The sequence below is a fragment of the Mercenaria mercenaria genome, chromosome 7 (assembly GCF_021730395.1).
Source record: "Mercenaria mercenaria strain notata chromosome 7, MADL_Memer_1, whole genome shotgun sequence".
Classification (NCBI taxonomy): domain Eukaryota; kingdom Metazoa; phylum Mollusca; class Bivalvia; order Venerida; family Veneridae; genus Mercenaria; species Mercenaria mercenaria.
In genome coordinates this window covers 39,906,393-39,925,459 of record NC_069367.1, presented here as the reverse complement: position 1 = coordinate 39,925,459, position 19,067 = coordinate 39,906,393, and the positions used below count along the sequence as shown (strand labels likewise).

Genomic DNA, 19,067 nt, shown 5'->3' with positions numbered 1-19,067 from the left:
CAACAACCACTTGCATGCCTTGGCCAATCTGTATATATGATTTAGACCATAGGGTGTTTTATTTATTTAATGGAAACTTCCATGTTACTTTGAGATGCATACAGACATGCATAATTAAATGAAATTAAAGGAGACACATTTCATATAAAAAAGTACCTTTTATAAACTACTTTGAGATCCTTCCACTCTAGAAAGCTACACATCTTTGGTTTCCTTGACAGAACTAGTGTGACAAGCTCTCTGGTAATCTTTTTCTTCAATTTATCTTGGTGCGCAACATACCATTTCTGTAGCCGCAATTTCCCTTGCCGGCTAAATAGCAGCATAAACTGCATCTGTAAAATGAAATATTCAACCATTACTTCAAGTAATGCTAATAATGAATACCCTTTAAAACTGTAAAAACCGCAATTACCCTTTAGAAATTTTAAAACAAAATCAAGGGGTAATATACCCATTGGAAAAAAATTTATAAGGGAGTAAAATACCCTTTGACCTAAAATCTTATTTTGAGGTCATGAGTAATCTATTGCCTGCTTAGTACAACAAGAAAAACAAAGTGCTGAGTGATCTTTAGCAGCAACCTACATACTACGATGGTCCAACCTGAAGCAATCACTGGGTTTTTACTGAAAGCTAAAAAGTCCCACCTGCATAAGCATTTATCATGAACACTAACGTCTTGTCAGACTCAGAGTAACCCCACAAAGGTCCATTTATTTCTCTTTCTAACATTTTAAATCATAATAATACAAACTTTAACTTTTTATTATAAACTAGAATATGTCTGTAGGACACAGGGTATGCCCTCACTGGTACATCTGTCACAAATAAGGGGCAATAATTCAATGTTTGCAGTCTTAAGGGGGTATAGCCTCAATAAACATTTTATACAAAGGATTCATTATTCTAGGCCATATACTTTTTGAGCTATGAGCGGTGACTCTGGACAACGGGCCTTCTGGATAATCAGAAAAAGAGTTATGGAACCTTTGCAATGTACTATGTAGGTCAGTTTATCACAGTGAATAAGTGTGTGAAGTTTCAATCCATTCCCACAAGTGGTTACTGAGATATCAGCTTACGTACAAAACCTTAACCAAATTGGGACGCCGACGCATGGGTGAGTCCAATAGCTCTACTATTCTTTGAATAGTCGAGCTAAAAATCGATATTTTACAAATAGAAAAACAACATCCAGATTAACACTCAGACCCTCTGAAACAACTTTCTGCCTGCAAAAATGTGCCCTAAATAACGGAAGTTGTCAAAAAAGTTATATCTAAACTTGTGCTGTAGCAGTCTTTTCCCACTAGTCGGCGCTACCTGTATGGGGAATAGTAAAAATACATAAATACAAATACAACATAATCAAATGTTCAGTAATATGAAAAGCAGGCAATATAAGTAGAAATAAATTAACAAGAAGGTATATAGCATGCACATGAACAAATAGGTTGTTAATCTAACTTTATAATCAATGTATCGTCGATATTTGTCTTCTGATATATTGGTATCGTCAATATGCCTAAGACCCAATCAATGACAGCCCTATCAAAATTATTTTTTAATTCCAAATAATAATAAATTTTCTAAGTTGCTGGAACACTGTGAATTAATATTGTAATACGATATTGTGAATTTGACTTCTTGGTGTAGAACAATGAATGAAATAGTGTGATATGTACTTAGTAAATATGTACTGTTCTGATGTTTTATTAATGTTTTATCAATGTCAGATTATCTGAAAATTCTGAATAATATAAACTATTTATAGAAGGGCTAATTCAGGGCGTTCGGTTGACCCGAGGTTCCGGGTTTTGACCCGCGAAAATCGAGAAAGACTCGTATTTGACCCGCACAAATTATGCTCCGTGCGTCGGGTTGACCAGCGGAAATTTTCTTTGATGCGTCTCGAGTTCGAAAGTTCCGCCCCTTGTCAATCAAAATCCTCGTAAATTTCAATATTGTTCGCCGCCGCAAGTATGGCGGTAGGTGGAGCGTCGTATATTAATTAGCTACTGACAGATGTCAATCATGCCACGAGCCGACTGCCACGTGGTCATCTCGCGGTTTGTAATTAGTACCGTCATTATCGGAGGTGTTTATTGATCAATGTGTAAAAGTTAATTGATAAACAATGCGTTAAAGAGCAGCCTATTATCGTGTTTGCATCACTTGTTAATTAGCGGCACACAGAAGGGGCACAACGAAAGGTAGGTGACAATAATGAAATGTTTGTTTGTGCGTTAATTAGGAGAAATCAAGTGGACAACGCCTCTGATCTTTTTCATTTTTTCCCGATTTCAATACATTTACTCATATCAAACTGTAATTTTAAGCACATTTTCGTACCGTTATTATCCAGATGCAAAAAAATTAGGTTCACTTTTATTTAGTTCTCGAAAACGTTCAGACCTGGTTAATGCTTTGAAAAAGTGGAAATATTGTGCTATGAACATTTCATGAGTATTTTGTAACACTATGGCTCAAAGAAAACTATTTGATCAAGGATTTATAGGTGGTCAGAAACGATCTAATGACAGTGATAATGACAGTGTGTGTGATACGCCAACCAAACGTTCTAAGAATGATGATGTTAGTGATGCTGAAACACCCAAGTCTAAAATTAAACGAAAGTTCAGAACTGAATGGCTTAGTGAATATGAGTGGTTAGAAATGAAAGAAACAAATGGAGATACGTTGTTGTATTGTACTTGGTGTCGTGAAGCAAAAAAGAACAATCCTTACACAAACGGTGGTAGTTCAAACTTACAAAAGAGTGCACTTGATCGTCATGCAAATAAGAATCCTTGCCACCTAGAATTAGCCAATGCTAGGTTACTCAAACATTCCAAAAAAACAACTAAGGACGTTATTGAAAAACAAGAATCTAGACAGACTTCAGAAAGTTCTGCATCAAAGGTTTGTATAGTAGAAACAGTTTAAAAATGTACAAAGAATTTCTGTACCTGCAGAAATATTTTCAAATAGCCTATTTTAAGAATAAGACTGAGTTCTCATGACTTACTGATTCAAAAAGCCAGACATTCTATAAACTCCATACCAAACAGGAAAGAAAATGTGTTTTTTGTGACCTTAATGATCTGGAAGACGAGTTCCACTTCATTCTAAAGTATAGCTGTTATGCAGAATTGCGCAAAAAATATATTAGTAAATATTTCTCTGAAAATCCTAGTGTTTTTAAGTTCGTGGAATTATTAAACTCAACAAATAAGAATACATTAACGAAACTTGCATTATATATTACTAAAGCTTTTAAATTAAGACAGTCTAATGTTAGACCAGATGTCACTTAGATATTAGTCCATTTATGTTCATTCGTGTTTTGAATATACTCTCACATCTTAAAATTCATACTTAGTGTTATGCTTATGTTAATTTTGATTTTCTCACATCTTTACATGAACATGTATTTTACGCATGCCAAAAATTATGTTCATATGTTTTTGTTGTGTCGATGAGCTTTTCATGCTTAAGACAAATAAAATTTATGTAATGTTATGTTATAAATAAAGTTTTAACTCTGATCAGGATTTTTGTTTATCAGACAAATAGGGTCTTAACACTTGGTTTTGCGGTAACTCTGTGATTCCAGCAGGTATGCATGTTTATTTTACACAAATTTTAATTGTATAGAAGAAAAGATTTTCCCTTAACAAATGTTCACACCTTATTACTGGTGATTAATGAGTTTATGACACCTACTAATATTAAGCCCACAACTCAATTAATGCACAACCATGTATAATTGATAGGAGTTGCTTGCATTATTTTAGGTGCTAATAAATCAATTTTGTGTATTATTCATACATAATCCATAAGTTTAAAATTTAAAAGATACTAAAATATATATGAATTAATTAAAAAGAATTAAGAATAATACAAAAAATGTTAGGGACAGGGTTCGAATTTAACCAGATTTTCTACTTGCATTTTTTTCGCAAGTGGTATTTTTTTAACTTGCTAAATGAAAAAACAACTTGCATTTTCCGTGACTTGTCACTTTATTAGAACATTAACATAAACATCCACGTGACAAGTCCAGCCAATCGTATTTGCGCTATATAAATAGTAACTTATTATAGATTACCAAAAAACCCACCGGATGCGGTAAACGTCATCAAAATTGGCACAGGTACTTATCAGCAGTTGAAAAGACATGCGCACGGGACATGTATCGAGTGTAAACTTCCATTTATGACTAAAGATGAAAGAGTGCTGCAAATGACAATGCGCTGCAATGACCGCGAGTTGTTAAAGAAAGAACAGTGTAAGATCGAGACGACCGTTAGAAATGCACATTATTCGGCCAAAAATTTGCACTCGCAAAAAATGCTGGTGTCTGAAATCTCACCTCGCAGTTTGAAATTTGCATTCGCATTTCGCAAGTATGCGAGCTTAAATTCAAACCCTGTTGGGGGTGTTTTGACCAAATTCTAAACTGAATGCAAAATGGGGTGTGTTTTGACTAGGGGACGTTTTGAGTTGATACCTGTTGGCGTGTAGACACTGTAAACATTAATCAAGGTACAGTACATACATTGGTCTAAATCACCAGAAAATTCGTAACTTTAAATATTATTTGATGATTTTTACATTTAATCAATGAGGAATTGAATCCCCTTTCGATACATGTAACTTTTATTTGAATTTATGCCCAAATGAAAAAATTATCTCAATATTTCCTAGGATCGCATCAAATTTGTTGGACTAATTTAACACTTGCTTAATCAATATAATAATCAAGAGGTGAAACAGTTCAGGGTGAAACAACCAGGAGATGAAAAGTCTAGGGGAACAAGAGCTGTCAGTTGACAGCGTGCTCAACTATTCTCAGTGCTATGAGTAAAACTTTAACATTACAATAAGCATATTCTAAGTTGAAAAGGTGCCATAATTCAGTCAAAATGCTTGATAGAGTTGCCTCCTCCTTTTTACAGACTCGGGTCATGATGGTTAACAAGTATGCAAAATATCAAAGCAATATCCCAACATGCTCAATGAACTTTGAAATTATTTGGGGTGGTGCGCAAACTTTAACATTTGTGTGACGCTCACGCCAATGCGAGTAGGACAGCTCCACTATTCTTCGAATAATCGAGCTAAAAACATCTAGAAAAATCTTGATACCAAATCAGAAGTGTGCATTATACACGGATGCAAATTCTACATGGGTATCTATGGTATTAAAGCCCTAAATAGCTGATATATAAAATTATTTGTCAGTCTGTAACAATTTTTGGGACGCTTCCAGTTTAGCGGTCCCCGGTCGGAAATACGTCACGACGTCACGTTACTTTGGGGGCTGCTGCCCCCACACCCCTGCTTTTTCCATTAGTGCTACTGGCCCCATACCAACACTACGTTATTTTAACAAGAATTTAAACACAACGCTCCTAAAATAAATAGTCAAAGTCAGTGGGGACCGCTAAAAATTATGGAAACTACCCAAAATTATTTTTATCGGTCTGCCTTGTAGTCGAAAAATTGAGACTAAATAGCCATAAGCGCATGCAGGGTCCTGTAATTCGGGAAAGTGCTATAAGTTCTAGCTATATGTATCATCTGCTTACCATTTTGACAGATTGTTGACAGAAAAATAAAGAAAAATATTGATTTTGTTGTTTGTCCCCACCTCACTTCCTGCTTGCATAAAAATTATTAATCGTAAGAATAGCAAATACCGGATAAAAACTGTATACGCCGTATCGAAACCGTAAGATAAAAGATACAATACGTCGGATATATAGTATAACAAAAACTTTAGCTCATGAGATATTTTCTGACAAAAACAACAGAAATGAGACAGAAAACAACAACATTTTCTCTACAAAGAAACTTTACAATTGAGTAAAAATTCTAAACAGGTAATATCTCAATCATCTCGGGGACTTTTAAATATGGAAATCTTGACAAAGCAGATATACTAAACAGGCAGTTCAAATCTGTTTTCACCCCCATATCCCCTTTAACCTTACCTCAATCATGTTATTCTGTTCTCCAAAATTTAGGTGCTGATATTGCACCGAAAACATCAAGAGGGTTTTCTATGCCAGGCATAATAACCATTGACCAGAAGGGACTGTTGTTACTACTGCCTAATTATAAACCAGACAAAGCTGCGGGACCGAATAACATTAAGCCACTTGTCCTTAAAGAACTTCGAAATGAGATCGCTCCAATTATTATAGGTTATTAGCTTTGTATCGGGAAATATGCACGAGATCTTCAGCAGAAATATTGCTTTAGGACTTTAGGAGCGCAATATTCTTCCGCTGAAGAACGAGTGGATATTTACCGATAAAAAGACAAGGCAGTCTGAATGACAGCTAAATCCCCCGCCACTGCTATGGATAGTGAAAGGGTAAAACCTTTGATTTTAGCTGTGACCTTGACCTTGAACTGACATGGCTGACTCATGAATTCTGCACAACGTCTTGATGAGGTGATCATTTGACCAAAGTTTCATGAAAATCCTTCAAGGGGTTTAGGAGATACAGAGCTGAAACCTTTGACCTTCAGTTGTGACCTTGACCTTGAGTTGACATGGCTGACTCATGAGTTCTTGATGAGGTGATCATTTGACCCAAGTTTGATGAAAATCCTTCAAGGGGTTAAGGAGATACAGAGTGGACACCAAATGGAAGGCTCAAACCTTCGACCCTTAGTTGTGACCTTGACTTTGAGCTGGCATGGTTGACTCATAATTTCTGCACATCATTCTGATGAGGTAATCATTTGACCCAAGTTTTATAAAATTCCTTCAAGGGGTTTAGGAGATATAGAGCAGACATGAAATGGAAGGCTCAAACCTTTGACCTTCAGTTGTGACCTTGACCTTGAGCCGACATGACTGACTCATGAGTTCTGCACATCGCCTTGATGAAGTGATCGTTTGACCCAAGTTTGATGAAAATCCTTCAAGGGGTTTAGGAGATATAGAGCGGACACAAAATGGAAGGCTCAAACGTTTGACCCTAAGTTGTGACCTTGACCTTGAGCCAGCATGACTGATTCATGGGTTCTGCACATCGTCTTGATGAGGTGATCATTTGACCTAAGTTTTATCAAATTCCTTCAAGGGGTTTAAGAGATATAGGGCGGACACAAAATGGAAGGCTCAAACCTTTGACCTTGAGTTGTGACCTTGACCTTGAGCCGGCATGGCTGACTCATGGGTTCTGCACATCGTCTTGATGAGGTGATCATTTGACCTAAGTTTTATAAAATTCCTTCAAGGGGTTTAGGAGATATAGAGCGGACACAAAATGGCAGGCGTAAACCTTTGACCTTGAGTTGTGACCTTGACCTTGAACCGACAAGGCTGACTCATGGGTTCTGCATATCGTCTTGATGAGGTGATCATTTGACCCAAGTTTCATGAAAATCCTTCAAGGGGTTTAGGAGATATGGACCGGACACGATTTTGTTACGGACGGAAGGACGGAAAGACGGAAGGACGGACGGAAGGACGGAAGGACGGATGACCTTGACCTTGAGCCAGCATGACTGACTCATGGGTTCTGCACATCGTCTTGATGAGGTGATCATTTGACCCAAGTTTTATCAAATTCCTTCAAGGGGTTTAAGAGATATAGAGCAGACACAAAATGGAAGGCTCAAACCTTTGACCTTGAGTTGTGACCTTGACCTTGAGCCGGCATGGCTGACTCATGGGTTCTGCACATCGTCTTGATGAGGTGATCATTTGACCTAAGTTTTATAAAATTCCTTCAAGGGGTTTAGGAGATATAGAGCGGACACAAAATGGCAGGCTCAAACCTTTGACCTTGAGTTGTGACCTTGACCTTGAACAGACAAGGCTGACTCATGGGTTCTGCACATCGTCTTGATCAGGTGATCATTTGACCCAAGTTTCATGAAAATCCTTCAAGGGTTTAGGAGATATGGAACGGACACGATTTTGTTACGGACGGAAGGACGGAAAGACGGAAGGACGGACGGAAGGACGGACGCAGACCATTCCTATAATCCCTCCGCCACGGCGGGGGATTAATAATAACCTTTTTATTACATACGCATGTACACGTATAAATACAATGTAAATATTATAAATTTATTCAATAGCCGAAATAGGATTGACAATACTGAACTAAATAGAAAAAAGTAGTGCAACAACATGTACACTTGTGCCAAATAAAACTGCTTAAACACTGAATTATGTCACGCACCCGATATGAAATTCAGGCGTCAGTGTATGGAAAAATATTGACGTTTCCGGTATCAGTGTAACTTAACGGGGAATAGAAACGAGTATGTAACAATATAAATTATCTTTCAAAAATCTTTAAATTCATGTATATTGCCGAAAGTATGGACATCAACAAATGTTTTTTCCTATTTTCAAAAAGGTAGATTGTGGAAGTCCAGAAATTTACCGTCTCATTTCCCTTATTTGTATTTTATGTAAGGTTTTAGAGCATATTGTAGCATCTAATGTTTCTTCTCATTTTACTAAATATAATATACTTTATGATTTACAGCATGGCTTCATGGAACGTACGTCGCTCCTGTTGAACCCAACTACTAGAGCTTGTCGACGACACTGGAAAAAAAAACTCACGAAAGATCATCAGACTGATCTCGTTCTTTTAGATTTTAGCAAAGCATTTGACAAATTCCGTCATTTAAAACTATTATACAAACTGCAAGAACATGGCATCAACAACACTACTTTATTATGGATTAAATCGCACACAGTCAGTTATTGTTGAAGGTGAATAATGTTACATCGGGAGTACCACAGGGGTCCGTACGTGGGCGTTACTATTTTTATTATATGTAAATGACCTTCCCGAAATCCTTAAGTCCCAAGTTCGTTCATTTGCATATGACACTGCTGTTTACCTTACCATTTGTAGCCTTAAAAATTCTCACATTCTACAAGAAGACATAATAAAGCTGGAAAAATGGGAAGAAAAGTGGGAAATGGAGTTCAACCCATTTCTAGAAATAAAGAAAAAAAAGTTTAACTATATTCTTCATGGTCATGTTAAAAAAAAGCAGTTCAGGGTGCAAAATACCTAAGTCTTGACATCTCTGATGACCTATCCATGGAACAAACACATAAATAGAATAATATCTAACTCTAACAAAACTCTTGGTTTCATCATCACAAAAAATGGGAAGATCAAGCAACCTGCCTATAAGACTCTTGTAAGACCACAATTGGAATACTCTTCGTCTGTCTGGTCCCCTTACACCCCGTATATTTATATTGATAAAATTGACAAAGTCCAACGTAGAGCAGTCTGCTTTGTTAAAAATAATAATTCATATCAGGACAGTGTAATCTCTATGAGAAACGAACTTGATTGGAAGACTTAGAAGATAAACGAACTGAGACAAGACTTGTTATTGTGCTTACAAAATTGTTAACCATTTAGTTGAAGTCCCACTATCGTCATACTTTGAGCGCCTCATGAGAATGACTTACCATATGCATCCCCTATCATATAGACAGGTCCACACCTCTGCCAGTTATTTTATGTTTTCTTTTTTTCCCTTATACGGTGGTGATATGGAATAGCCTTCCTACATAAATCGTCTTGCAACCTGATTTTGATAGATTCAAGCAGGCCCTGCACTCCTACCACAATCCCTAGATAGCTGAAGCAGTGTTCTAACATTTTAAATCACCTGATGACGTGCTGTCATCTTTTAACTTCAATCACTTTTGACAAATCTTGTCAATTATCTTTTAACTTTTTCTAGCACTGACGCGCAGCTGCCAGTAATACCCGAGAGGGGAGTTATGCAAAAGCAACTAATATATAGGTAGACATTAACAAGAATAAAGCGGCTAAAAGAAAAGTTAAGCGTTAAAAGCATATTTCAACAGAATTACGTGGTTATATGATTAAAAGCAAACTTACATATGCTTATGACATATAAGCACAGAACCGGTAATTAACACTGAACTCCCTCTCACTGATCTCCGTTTTAGTCAATACCTTACATAGTAATCGAATTATGCCCCGGAGCAGGTTTTAAAAAGTAGGGAGATAATTCCAAAATGGGACATTTAGTGTTATGACTCCTTGTCAATGGACTTGCTCGAACTGACCTCTATCAATTTGTTAAGTATGGAATCAATATCTTACATTGTATTTATGTAGTTATGTCCCAGACGAAATTTTCAAAAAAAGAGAGATACATGTAATTCAAAAATGGGACCACCTAGAGTTATGGTTTCTTGTCACTGCACTCCCTCTCACTGACGATTTGTAAATGGAGAGCCGGAACCGGTTACCTAGCGACTGCCCTCTTACTATCCAGGTTACACATGGGTTGGACTTCACATGTATTTAAGAAAAATGTCCAAGCAGCAGGCAGGTTAATTTTGGTACAAATGATATTATGTAATGCATTTTAACTTTATGTAAACAGTAATACAATTTTAATTACACACAGGAAAATCGCTGTAAAGATAATTTAATGATAACTAATTGAAACTCATTGGCGATTTTTGTTTACATTACTGGAAAGTAGATATCAGTGATAAAAATACAGTAGCCCAGACTAAACTTAACATAGTGCAAAAACAACTGTGCATAAATATTTTTAGTTTTTTTTAGACTAGAAAATTCATTCAAATAGAGATTACACTTCTGTAGAATTGTTATATACAAGGGAAGCAGAGGTAACTAAATTATCTTTTCTTTGGTTAATCAAATCAATAAAAATTCCACGTGAAAATCCTTGCTGTTTCTTCACAGACGTATCAAATAAACATGAATGAGACTGGAGTTTCAAGGTGAGATTACATATTTTGGGTGATATAACTACAGTGATTATCTGATGAAGTAAGTTTTCCAAAAAATATTTTTAGGAGCACGGTATTTATAAGGGGTATACAGTATTACACTGGTAAAAGGTAAATCTTCTGACAACAACTAGAATATTGTCCAAATGATATGATAGTCCAGGGATTGCTTAATTAGTAGACATAGATTGAGAACAGGTTAGAACTGAACTGTGCTATAGCTCTTTGTCCAGTCAAATACATGTATTCCAAGGACAGCAGCCAAATTAATTTGACGGTCAGATTGTAAATTATATTTGTGACGGGCAATCTAATTGTAAAGACGTCGAAGGACCACAAGAATGGAGGATAAAACACAGTACCCCTTCGTGTAAAGTTACTGGTTTTATCTTTTTGCTGGGATTTGCTGGAAACAAGTGCGAAACATAGCCAGTTAAGCATATTTTCGGGTTTTCTTGTTAAATGATTTTTCATCCAGATTATGTATAGGAATATGACCCTTTAAATGAATAAAGTCAATGTAGAGGTTCTTGTCTGCATTTCTTCTCCATAACTGTCTGCCACATTTTCGGGAAACTACTACATTTAGTTATTTGTATATGGTAAGATTTTAATATCTTTAACATATTCAGTTAAGAGTTTCTTTGCAAAGTTGCAACCCCTTAAAGGCCATTTTGAATATGTTTTTCTGAACAACTATTGTTATAGGTGGGATTTGATTGACATCATAAGCTTAGTTAAGCATTTATCACTGGGATGATTACCTGTTTAACTATTTTTTACTGTGTTTTGTTGGTTTCAAACTACTTGCTTCATATTAGTAGGTTCAAACCCTGCTTGACCTGAAGCCATCCAGTTGGCTTATAAATGGAAGCTCAGTGGTTTTTACTATGTGTCCATTTGTGCCTGCAATACTGTAAGGAGGCCTTGGAGGAAACACTGGAGATCTTCCTCTACTTTTGAAGCTGGAAAGTCTCCAAATATCCTGTATTGTGCCTGTGTAACTAAAAATCTAACAAACTACGGAGAAAGCTAAACTTTGCAGACGTTAAAAAGTGTGTGTGTGTGTATGTGTGTATGTGTGTGCATGTGTATATGTGTGTGTGTGTGTGTGTGTGTGTGGTCTCCACCGGTAAAACCATATCGGCGACTAGTACTACAATTATCGTCTACTTCTTTTATCGTCTACTTCTTTTATGATACATCGCCTTTATGAGCTGCAATTATGTTTTGTCTACGTAGTTATGTTGTGTCTGCAGTTATGTGTGAATTCTCTTGAAGTGGTTGACATCGCTATTATGTTGACTACAGTCTAAACAATCGAGTAGTTTGGTCTTCATCCCGTCTTCTTGCCCCGGCGTTGTACGTCGCTCCCGTCGACTGCCTTGCACGAAATGTCGCATCCAGAAGCCTGATCCTGAAGTCCCTCCTAGGCGATGAACCAGCTAAGGCCGATATTGATAGACCATCAGAGGTGGTTATCCGGCATCGAGTCGGCGGACCCGAACCAACATCAACCTCGCCGATGAACCAGCCGAAGTAATACGCCTCACTTCAGGACGCCCCACAGAGATGGTAATCCGGCATTGAGTTGGCCGGGATCAACCAGACCCGGCACTCCGGTGACAGAAGAGAGGTCCGACATCATTGCCAAGCTGGCGAGATGAAGCTCAGCCGATGAATGTCCCCTTTTTTACGGCCACACTCCCTGGTTTTCGTCATGTGACGCTAACCCGATCAAGCGTTGACCTAGTAAGGGCGCTGACCCAGTTAGCGTAATATGTGCCCTCTCCGCGACGTGCACGCACCAGGGAGCTCGGAGAAGCAGACGTTAAAGTAATCCATTCTATCATTAAAAACTAAGTCTGGATTAAATTGAGTCTGGTTAGCAGCATCTCAGTGGTTGTTTCCAAACTAATTTCTGAAACTAACCAATGGCAGGACTGCATTCTGGTCTCAAACCGCTGGCAAATTAAAATTAGAACTTGTTATATTCTCTCAGCCCACCAATTTTAATTTACTCTAATAACATAGTTTGCAATTGGTCTCCTTCAGTTTCTGTTCTTGCTTAATTAGATCATTTAAATGACTGAAATATTTTCTAGACTACATTTATACAGAACTCAAAGTTTGAACATCAGAGATGTAGTCGTGTTAACTGATTATAGTGTGTGTGGTTATAATACAATTGACACTACTGTTATTATTTTGTTACACACCTCAGTTTACAAAATTGCACTTGCTGTATTATTCATGTATACATTATTCTAAGCAAGCACAACCTAGTATAATGCACACATTCGTGGATGCATGGTAGCTTTAATATTGTGTAATGCAATAAAATGGTAGCTTTAATATTGTGTAATGCAATAAAAATTACAGAAGCAGTTCAGAGGTACTGAATAAAGTTGTAATATATCTGTAAATATTTGTGTACATTGTATCGATCACAATCTGTTTTTCAGAGAAGGCATGGTTCGAGACAGACTTGCCGAGATGCAGGCCAAGAGCGCCGAGATAGGGGAAAGCAAACAAAAGAATAAAGAAAGCGATGGAACACCACTGCTAAATTCTGAGGAACAACTTGAAGAATGCCTCAAAAGAGTCACAGAGATTGATAACAAGATAAAAACTATGAAAGATGAAATTGAACAAATGAAAAAGCTACAGAATAATATTTCCAATTCACTAATAAATAAGAAGGAAGGGAAAAAGCTGGAACAGACTTCAGATAAAGTGTTTAACACCTGGTCAAAACTCCAGAAAGAGATTACAGAGTACAGATCTGAGTTTGCGGGAATGCATATGGACAACACCCATGAAAGAATGATAAGGGCTCATTTAGACAGGTTTGGGAGCGACGTCACAAAGACCATGGATGATTTTAAGGCAGCTCAGTTGGAATACATTGAGAAGACGCAGAAATTACGTACCAGGAGGTATGAAATCGTCACAGGAAAAGAAGCTGGAGGAAGTGCTACTGTCGATCCAAGTAATATACAAGGTGTATGTGCTGGTGATTACTTTGAAGAAGCTCAAAAAGCGAAGACGAAGCTGCCAGAGATTGAAGCCAGAGATATGGAAATTAAGAAAATTGAAAACAGTGTTGTACAAGTCAATCAGTTGTTTAAAGAGATGAATGCTTCTGTAATGGAGCAGGGTGAATGGGAAGATAACATTGAGAGACATGTTGAAAGAGCTCCGATTTATGTTGTTGAATCAAGAAATGTTCAGCTGACACAAGCTAGACAAAGTCCGTCGAAGGCAAGAAGGAAGAGGATCTGTTGTATCGGAGTTCTTGTAGCGATTCTCCTTATTGCAGGAGTTATTATAACTATCGTGATTGTTTCACAGAGTGATAGTAAGTAAAAGTGTAAGATTTTGCGGAGAAAGTGATTTTTAAGTGAAAATTCAAGTTCACTATTCAAACGTTCAATGCACTCGTCTTTTTTAAATGAATAGTATTCTCTTATAAACACTTTTTATCATTGTGATGGAGCAGGGTGAATGGGAAGATAACATTGAGAGACATGTTGAAAGAGCTCCGATTTATGTTGTTGAATCAAGAAATGTTCAACTGACACAAGCTAGACAAAGTCAGTCGAAGGCAAGAAGGAAGAAGATCTGTTGTATCGGAGTTCTTGTAGCGATTCTCCTCATTGCAGGAGTTATTATAACTATCGTAATTGTTTCACAGAGTGATAGCAACTAAAAGTGTAAGATTTTGCAGAGAAAGTGATTTTTAAGTGAAAATTCAATTTCACTATTCAAACGTTCAATGCACTCGTCTTTCTTAAATGAATAGTATTCTCTTATAAACACTTTTTATCATTGTTTTGTAAGTTGTAGAACCATGTTCAATAAGATTAAACATGAATGAAAAATTGAGAGAAGTTCATTTAAGAGTTAATTTTGTATACGAGATTAAAACATTACGATCTTACGAAAATGTTGTACGCTTATTTGAATGACCGTAATAAGAGTAGATATCTCCAAGAAATAAAGTTTATTTATTATGGTGGCATATCTCTGCCACGAGATAGGTAGCTATCACGATTATTTATAAACTTTCCAGGAAATGTGTGCATTTTGTCTGAAAACATTTCAACAATAAATAATAGTTTCTAGATATTTCTATTTATTTCCTGAAAATGTTTAGCGCAAAATTTCGCGTTAACGCTTGGAACTGCCACGAGATGTTCGGTAACTATCACGATAATAGTCCAAACATCTTAGCAAAGTTGTGCATTTTTCTGAAAACATTATCGCAATACATTATTTCTTCTCGATAATTTTTGTTTTCCAGGAAACTTTTGGCTATTGCGAAAAACTTTTCAGAAAAGTTCGAAATATCAAGATAATTTCTGAACGTATCGAGAAAACTTATCTAGCTAATAAATGGCAGTTGTGGGCACTAACACAAAAGGTATCGAGAAAATAATATAAATTATCGCAATAATATTTCCATGAAACCTTCCACTATTGAGAAAATCTTTTCAGAAAACTCCGCTTTATCAAGATAATTTTTTGAAGTATCGCGATAGCTACCTTGCTATCTCGTGACAGAAATATGCCACCATAATTTATTTTTGATCATCATCTGGTGAATTCGGGTTTATTCTGAAAGATTTTTGACACCCGTCAAATGCAATTTTAGGTAATTAATGAACTTTATCATGCATTGATATTGGCTGCAAAACCGATTCCAAATCGACATATTTTTAGAAAAGTTAGACGCATTGATTTTTGAGTCGGCTAGACGCTGAAAGCGTTTGACGAGTCCTTGCTATCGCCCGATTTCTCATTCACATTAAATGGCCCCACAACACAGCGAATTGATGTAGTTCCATTAGATTGTCTTTAATTTCAAGAAGAGTTCATTGATCGGATGAAATTCAGTTATGTCAATCCCATTTGCTATGACCAATATACGATGCAATCTGTCAAATTTATGAAGTGTAATTGTGCAATACTCGAATAAAGCCACGTATTTTCTTCCGCGGTAACTCATTAAGCATAAACACGCATAACGGTTCTGCGGGATTTGGTAATACATTTGCGCATATGATTATGGTGACTAATTTTATGCCCTTTTGTCATAAAATAGCAAATATGATGTTCACAAATTCAAATAAAAACTGCATATTAACTTATTAGCCAAATTATCCATTTGTTACCCTGTCCGTTAAAAAAACAAAAACAAACAAAAAAAACAAGATGGCCAAGATAGCCCTAGGTCGCTCACCTGAGAAACACACCATAACAGAGTAAACATGTTTGACCTAGTGACTTCATGGAAACAAACATTCTGACCAATTTTCATTAGGAATGGACCAAAAATGTGGCATCTTAAGTGTAAACAAGTATTTTCTTCAATTTGTCCTAGTCAAGATGACCCACATTCGAACTTGACCTAGATTTGATCAAGGCAATCATTCTGACCAAATTTCATCAACCCCAATTGAAAAATACAGCCTCTATCACATACGAAACGTTTTTATTTGATTTGTCCTAGCGACCTAGTTTTTGACCCTAGATGACCCATATTCAAACTTTACCTTAATTTCATCAAGGCTATCATTCTGACCAAATTTCATGAAGATCAATTGAGAAATACAGCCTCTATTGCATACACAAGGTTTTTCTTTGATTTGACCTAGTGACCTAGTTTTTTGACCATAGATAACCCATATTCTAACTTGATCTAGATTCCATCAAGGCAATCACTCTGACCAAATTTCATGAAGATCAATTGAAAAATACAGTCTCTATCGCATACACAAGGTTTTTCTTTGTTTTAAACTAGTGACCTAGCTTTTGACCCCAGATGAACCATATTCAAACTCAATCTAGGTTTAAACAAGAAAATGATTCTGACCAAATTTCATGAAAATCAATTGAAAACTACAGCCTCTATCGCATACACAAGGCTTTCCTTTGATTTGACCTAGTGACCTAGTTTTTGACCCCAGATGACCCATTTTCAAACTCAATCTAGATTTTATCAAGGTAATCATTCTATCAAAATTGCATGAAGATCAGTTGAAAAATACAGCCTCTATCGCATACACAAGCTAAAAGTTGACAGACGACGGACGACGGACGAAAGACAGACAGACGCCGGACATCGAGCGATCACAAAAACTCACCTGAGCATTGCTCAGGTGAGCTAAAAAGGGGACATAATTCATGAAATATTGGTACAAGGGTTATGGACCTTTTGTCATATGATGTGGGTGATAAGGTGGAACAGCTATTTTAAGTTTTAATCAAACCGATTTAGTAATAACTGAGATAGAGTGAAAGTGCATCAAAACTTAAACCTGAAATTCTAAGTAAAAGGGGTGGGGGGGGGATAATTCATGACAAATTGGTCCAAGAGTTATGGCCATTATGTCATATGATGTGATTGATGATGTTGAATAACTATTTTAAGTTTGAATCAAATTCATTTAGTAATAACTGAGATAGAGTGAAAGTGCGTCAAAATCTTAACCTGAAATTCTAAGTAAAAGGTGGCATAATTCATGAAATATTGGTACCAGAGTTATGGACTGTGTCATATGATGTGGGTGATAAGGCGGAACAACTATTTTAAGTTTGAATCAAATCATTAAGTAATAACTGAGAAAGAGTGAAAGTGCATCAAAAACTTTAACCTGAAATTCTAAGTTAAAAGGGGGAATAATTCATAAAATATTGGGCAAGAGTTACGGCCATTGCGTCATATGATGTGAGTCATGATGTTGAATAACTATTTTAAGTTTGAATCAAATCCATTTCGTAAATACAGAGATAAAGTGAAAGTGCATCAAAACTTTAACCAAAGTGCGGACGCGGAAGGGCGCCGACGCCGGGTCGAGTAGACAGCTCTGCATACTTCGTATAGTCGAGCTAAAAATAGAGATAATTCAAAAATGGGTTCGCCTACAGTTATTATTCCTTGTCACTGTCTCTTAATTAGCATTATCATTGTACAAAGCTATAATTTGGTTACCAACAACTTGGTAACGTCAATACTTTTTGAGTTATACTCAGGACAAGAAGTGTGACGGACGGACGGACGGACGGACAAGGTGGCGACTATGTGCGCCTCCCAGCCTTCGGGGAGCATAAGAATGAAACACATAAGAAAAAGCAAAATTGACAGACATTATAATACACTACAATATAAGATAACTATGGCATAAACTGTGTTTATCTTGGCAACAGAGATAAAAAGCATATTAATAAATATATAGATATATACTACATTTGAGCAAAAATGGGCATTGTTTTTTATTTAATGACTTCTAATAAAAAGCATGTCCATACAGGTTGGTGTGGCGGGTATTGAAGCATTAATTTTTGTCTTATCGATGTGCAGAAAGTTGTTGACGACGGCTGGAACATTGTCATAAAGGAGGAAAATACCAGCACTCGGGCTTCTTACAGAATTTCTTGGTGGAGTTAAGTACTGTTCTTCAGAAACTCCAAGTAATAACTTTTCCTGTTTGTCAAGGAATCTGAACAAATGGGCCAAAAGAATTAAAGAAAACTGTAAACAATTTTGGCGTTTTTCTGACGCTTTGCTATTCCCGAGCATTTTCCTTCTTTGCTGCTGCCGTAGTTTGCTGTCAGGTCTTCTTTGGGATTCAAAAATATAAACCCAAGTTTCATGTAATGATAGTATGTAAGATAATTTCTATCGTCGAATGTTAAGGCAGGTTTATGTATTGTGTCTTCTTTTTATCAGGGGTCAATAAAAGACGGATCCACCTAGCACAGACCTGAATGCTTTGTCCGAATGGTGTGCTATGTTCCTCCTGAAATCCCCACTCAACTAGCTGGCTTTACCTACCTGCAGACAGTCAAAAATGACTCCTTACAATGACCAAGCATATTATACAGTTTATTTTAAGAAATTAAGATTCGTTTTGCTGTAATTTAAAGCGCAACTCGCCCTTTGATATAGGCACGTATTTCGTTTTTTGCTGCCTCACAGAAAATAGCCCGTGTATAATTATGACTTTCACTGTTTCAAATGTCTATAATTTTTTCATTTCTTTCCCCGATATCCACGAGCTCTACGAGTTTATGTAAGTATTAAATATGCCTTTATATGCATGTAGAAAATAAACATGAAAATCATGTACTTATTAATGGAAGCTTATCAGTAATAAAACTTTTTGATGAACGTATATTTAGATTCTAGCACAAATTTGCAGGAATTTAAGCCAACACATTTTTTGTTTTAAAGTGAAGTTTGACTAAAATT

At 36.5% G+C, this 19,067-nt stretch overlaps 2 protein-coding genes across 9 annotated transcripts in view; one reads left to right on the top strand and one right to left on the bottom strand.

The window, feature by feature from the left end:
• The window catches only part of LOC123555455 (AP-1 complex subunit sigma-2), a 41,868-nt gene extending 36,174 nt beyond the window's left edge, over positions 1 to 5,694 (bottom strand). For all 8 annotated transcript variants that reach the window (XM_053548179.1, XM_053548181.1, XM_053548177.1 and 5 more), the window contains exons 1-2: positions 5,598 to 5,694; positions 157 to 335 (exon numbers count right to left, since the gene is read on the bottom strand). In XM_053548179.1, coding sequence (XP_053404154.1) covers positions 157 to 335; positions 5,598 to 5,600 — 182 coding nt within the window. In that variant the 5' untranslated portion in view covers positions 5,601 to 5,694. The remainder of the gene's footprint in view (positions 1 to 156; positions 336 to 5,597) is intronic.
• Positions 5,695 to 10,778: 5,084 nt separating this feature from the next.
• On the top strand, positions 10,779 to 14,179 carry LOC128558241 (uncharacterized). The gene is made up of 3 exons (XM_053547126.1): positions 10,779 to 10,801; positions 12,122 to 12,349; positions 13,276 to 14,179. The coding sequence occupies exons 1-3, from the start codon at positions 10,779 to 10,781 to the stop codon at positions 14,177 to 14,179; spliced, it is 1,155 nt and encodes a 384-aa protein (XP_053403101.1).
• Positions 14,180 to 19,067: the final 4,888 nt, after the last annotated feature.

What these genes read in the sequence shown, in the direction of transcription:
- LOC128558241 (XM_053547126.1), top strand. Translation starts at nt 10,779, where the DNA reads ATGAATGAGACTGGAGTTTCAAG. An exon ending in AATGAGACTGGAGTTTCAAG is followed by an intron (nt 10,802 to 12,121) that starts GTGAGATTACAT and finishes TGTTGACTACAG; the next exon opens with TCTAAACAATCGAGTAGTTT. An exon ending in TCGCCGATGAACCAGCCGAA is followed by an intron (nt 12,350 to 13,275) that starts GTAATACGCCTC and finishes TCTGTTTTTCAG; the next exon opens with AGAAGGCATGGTTCGAGACA.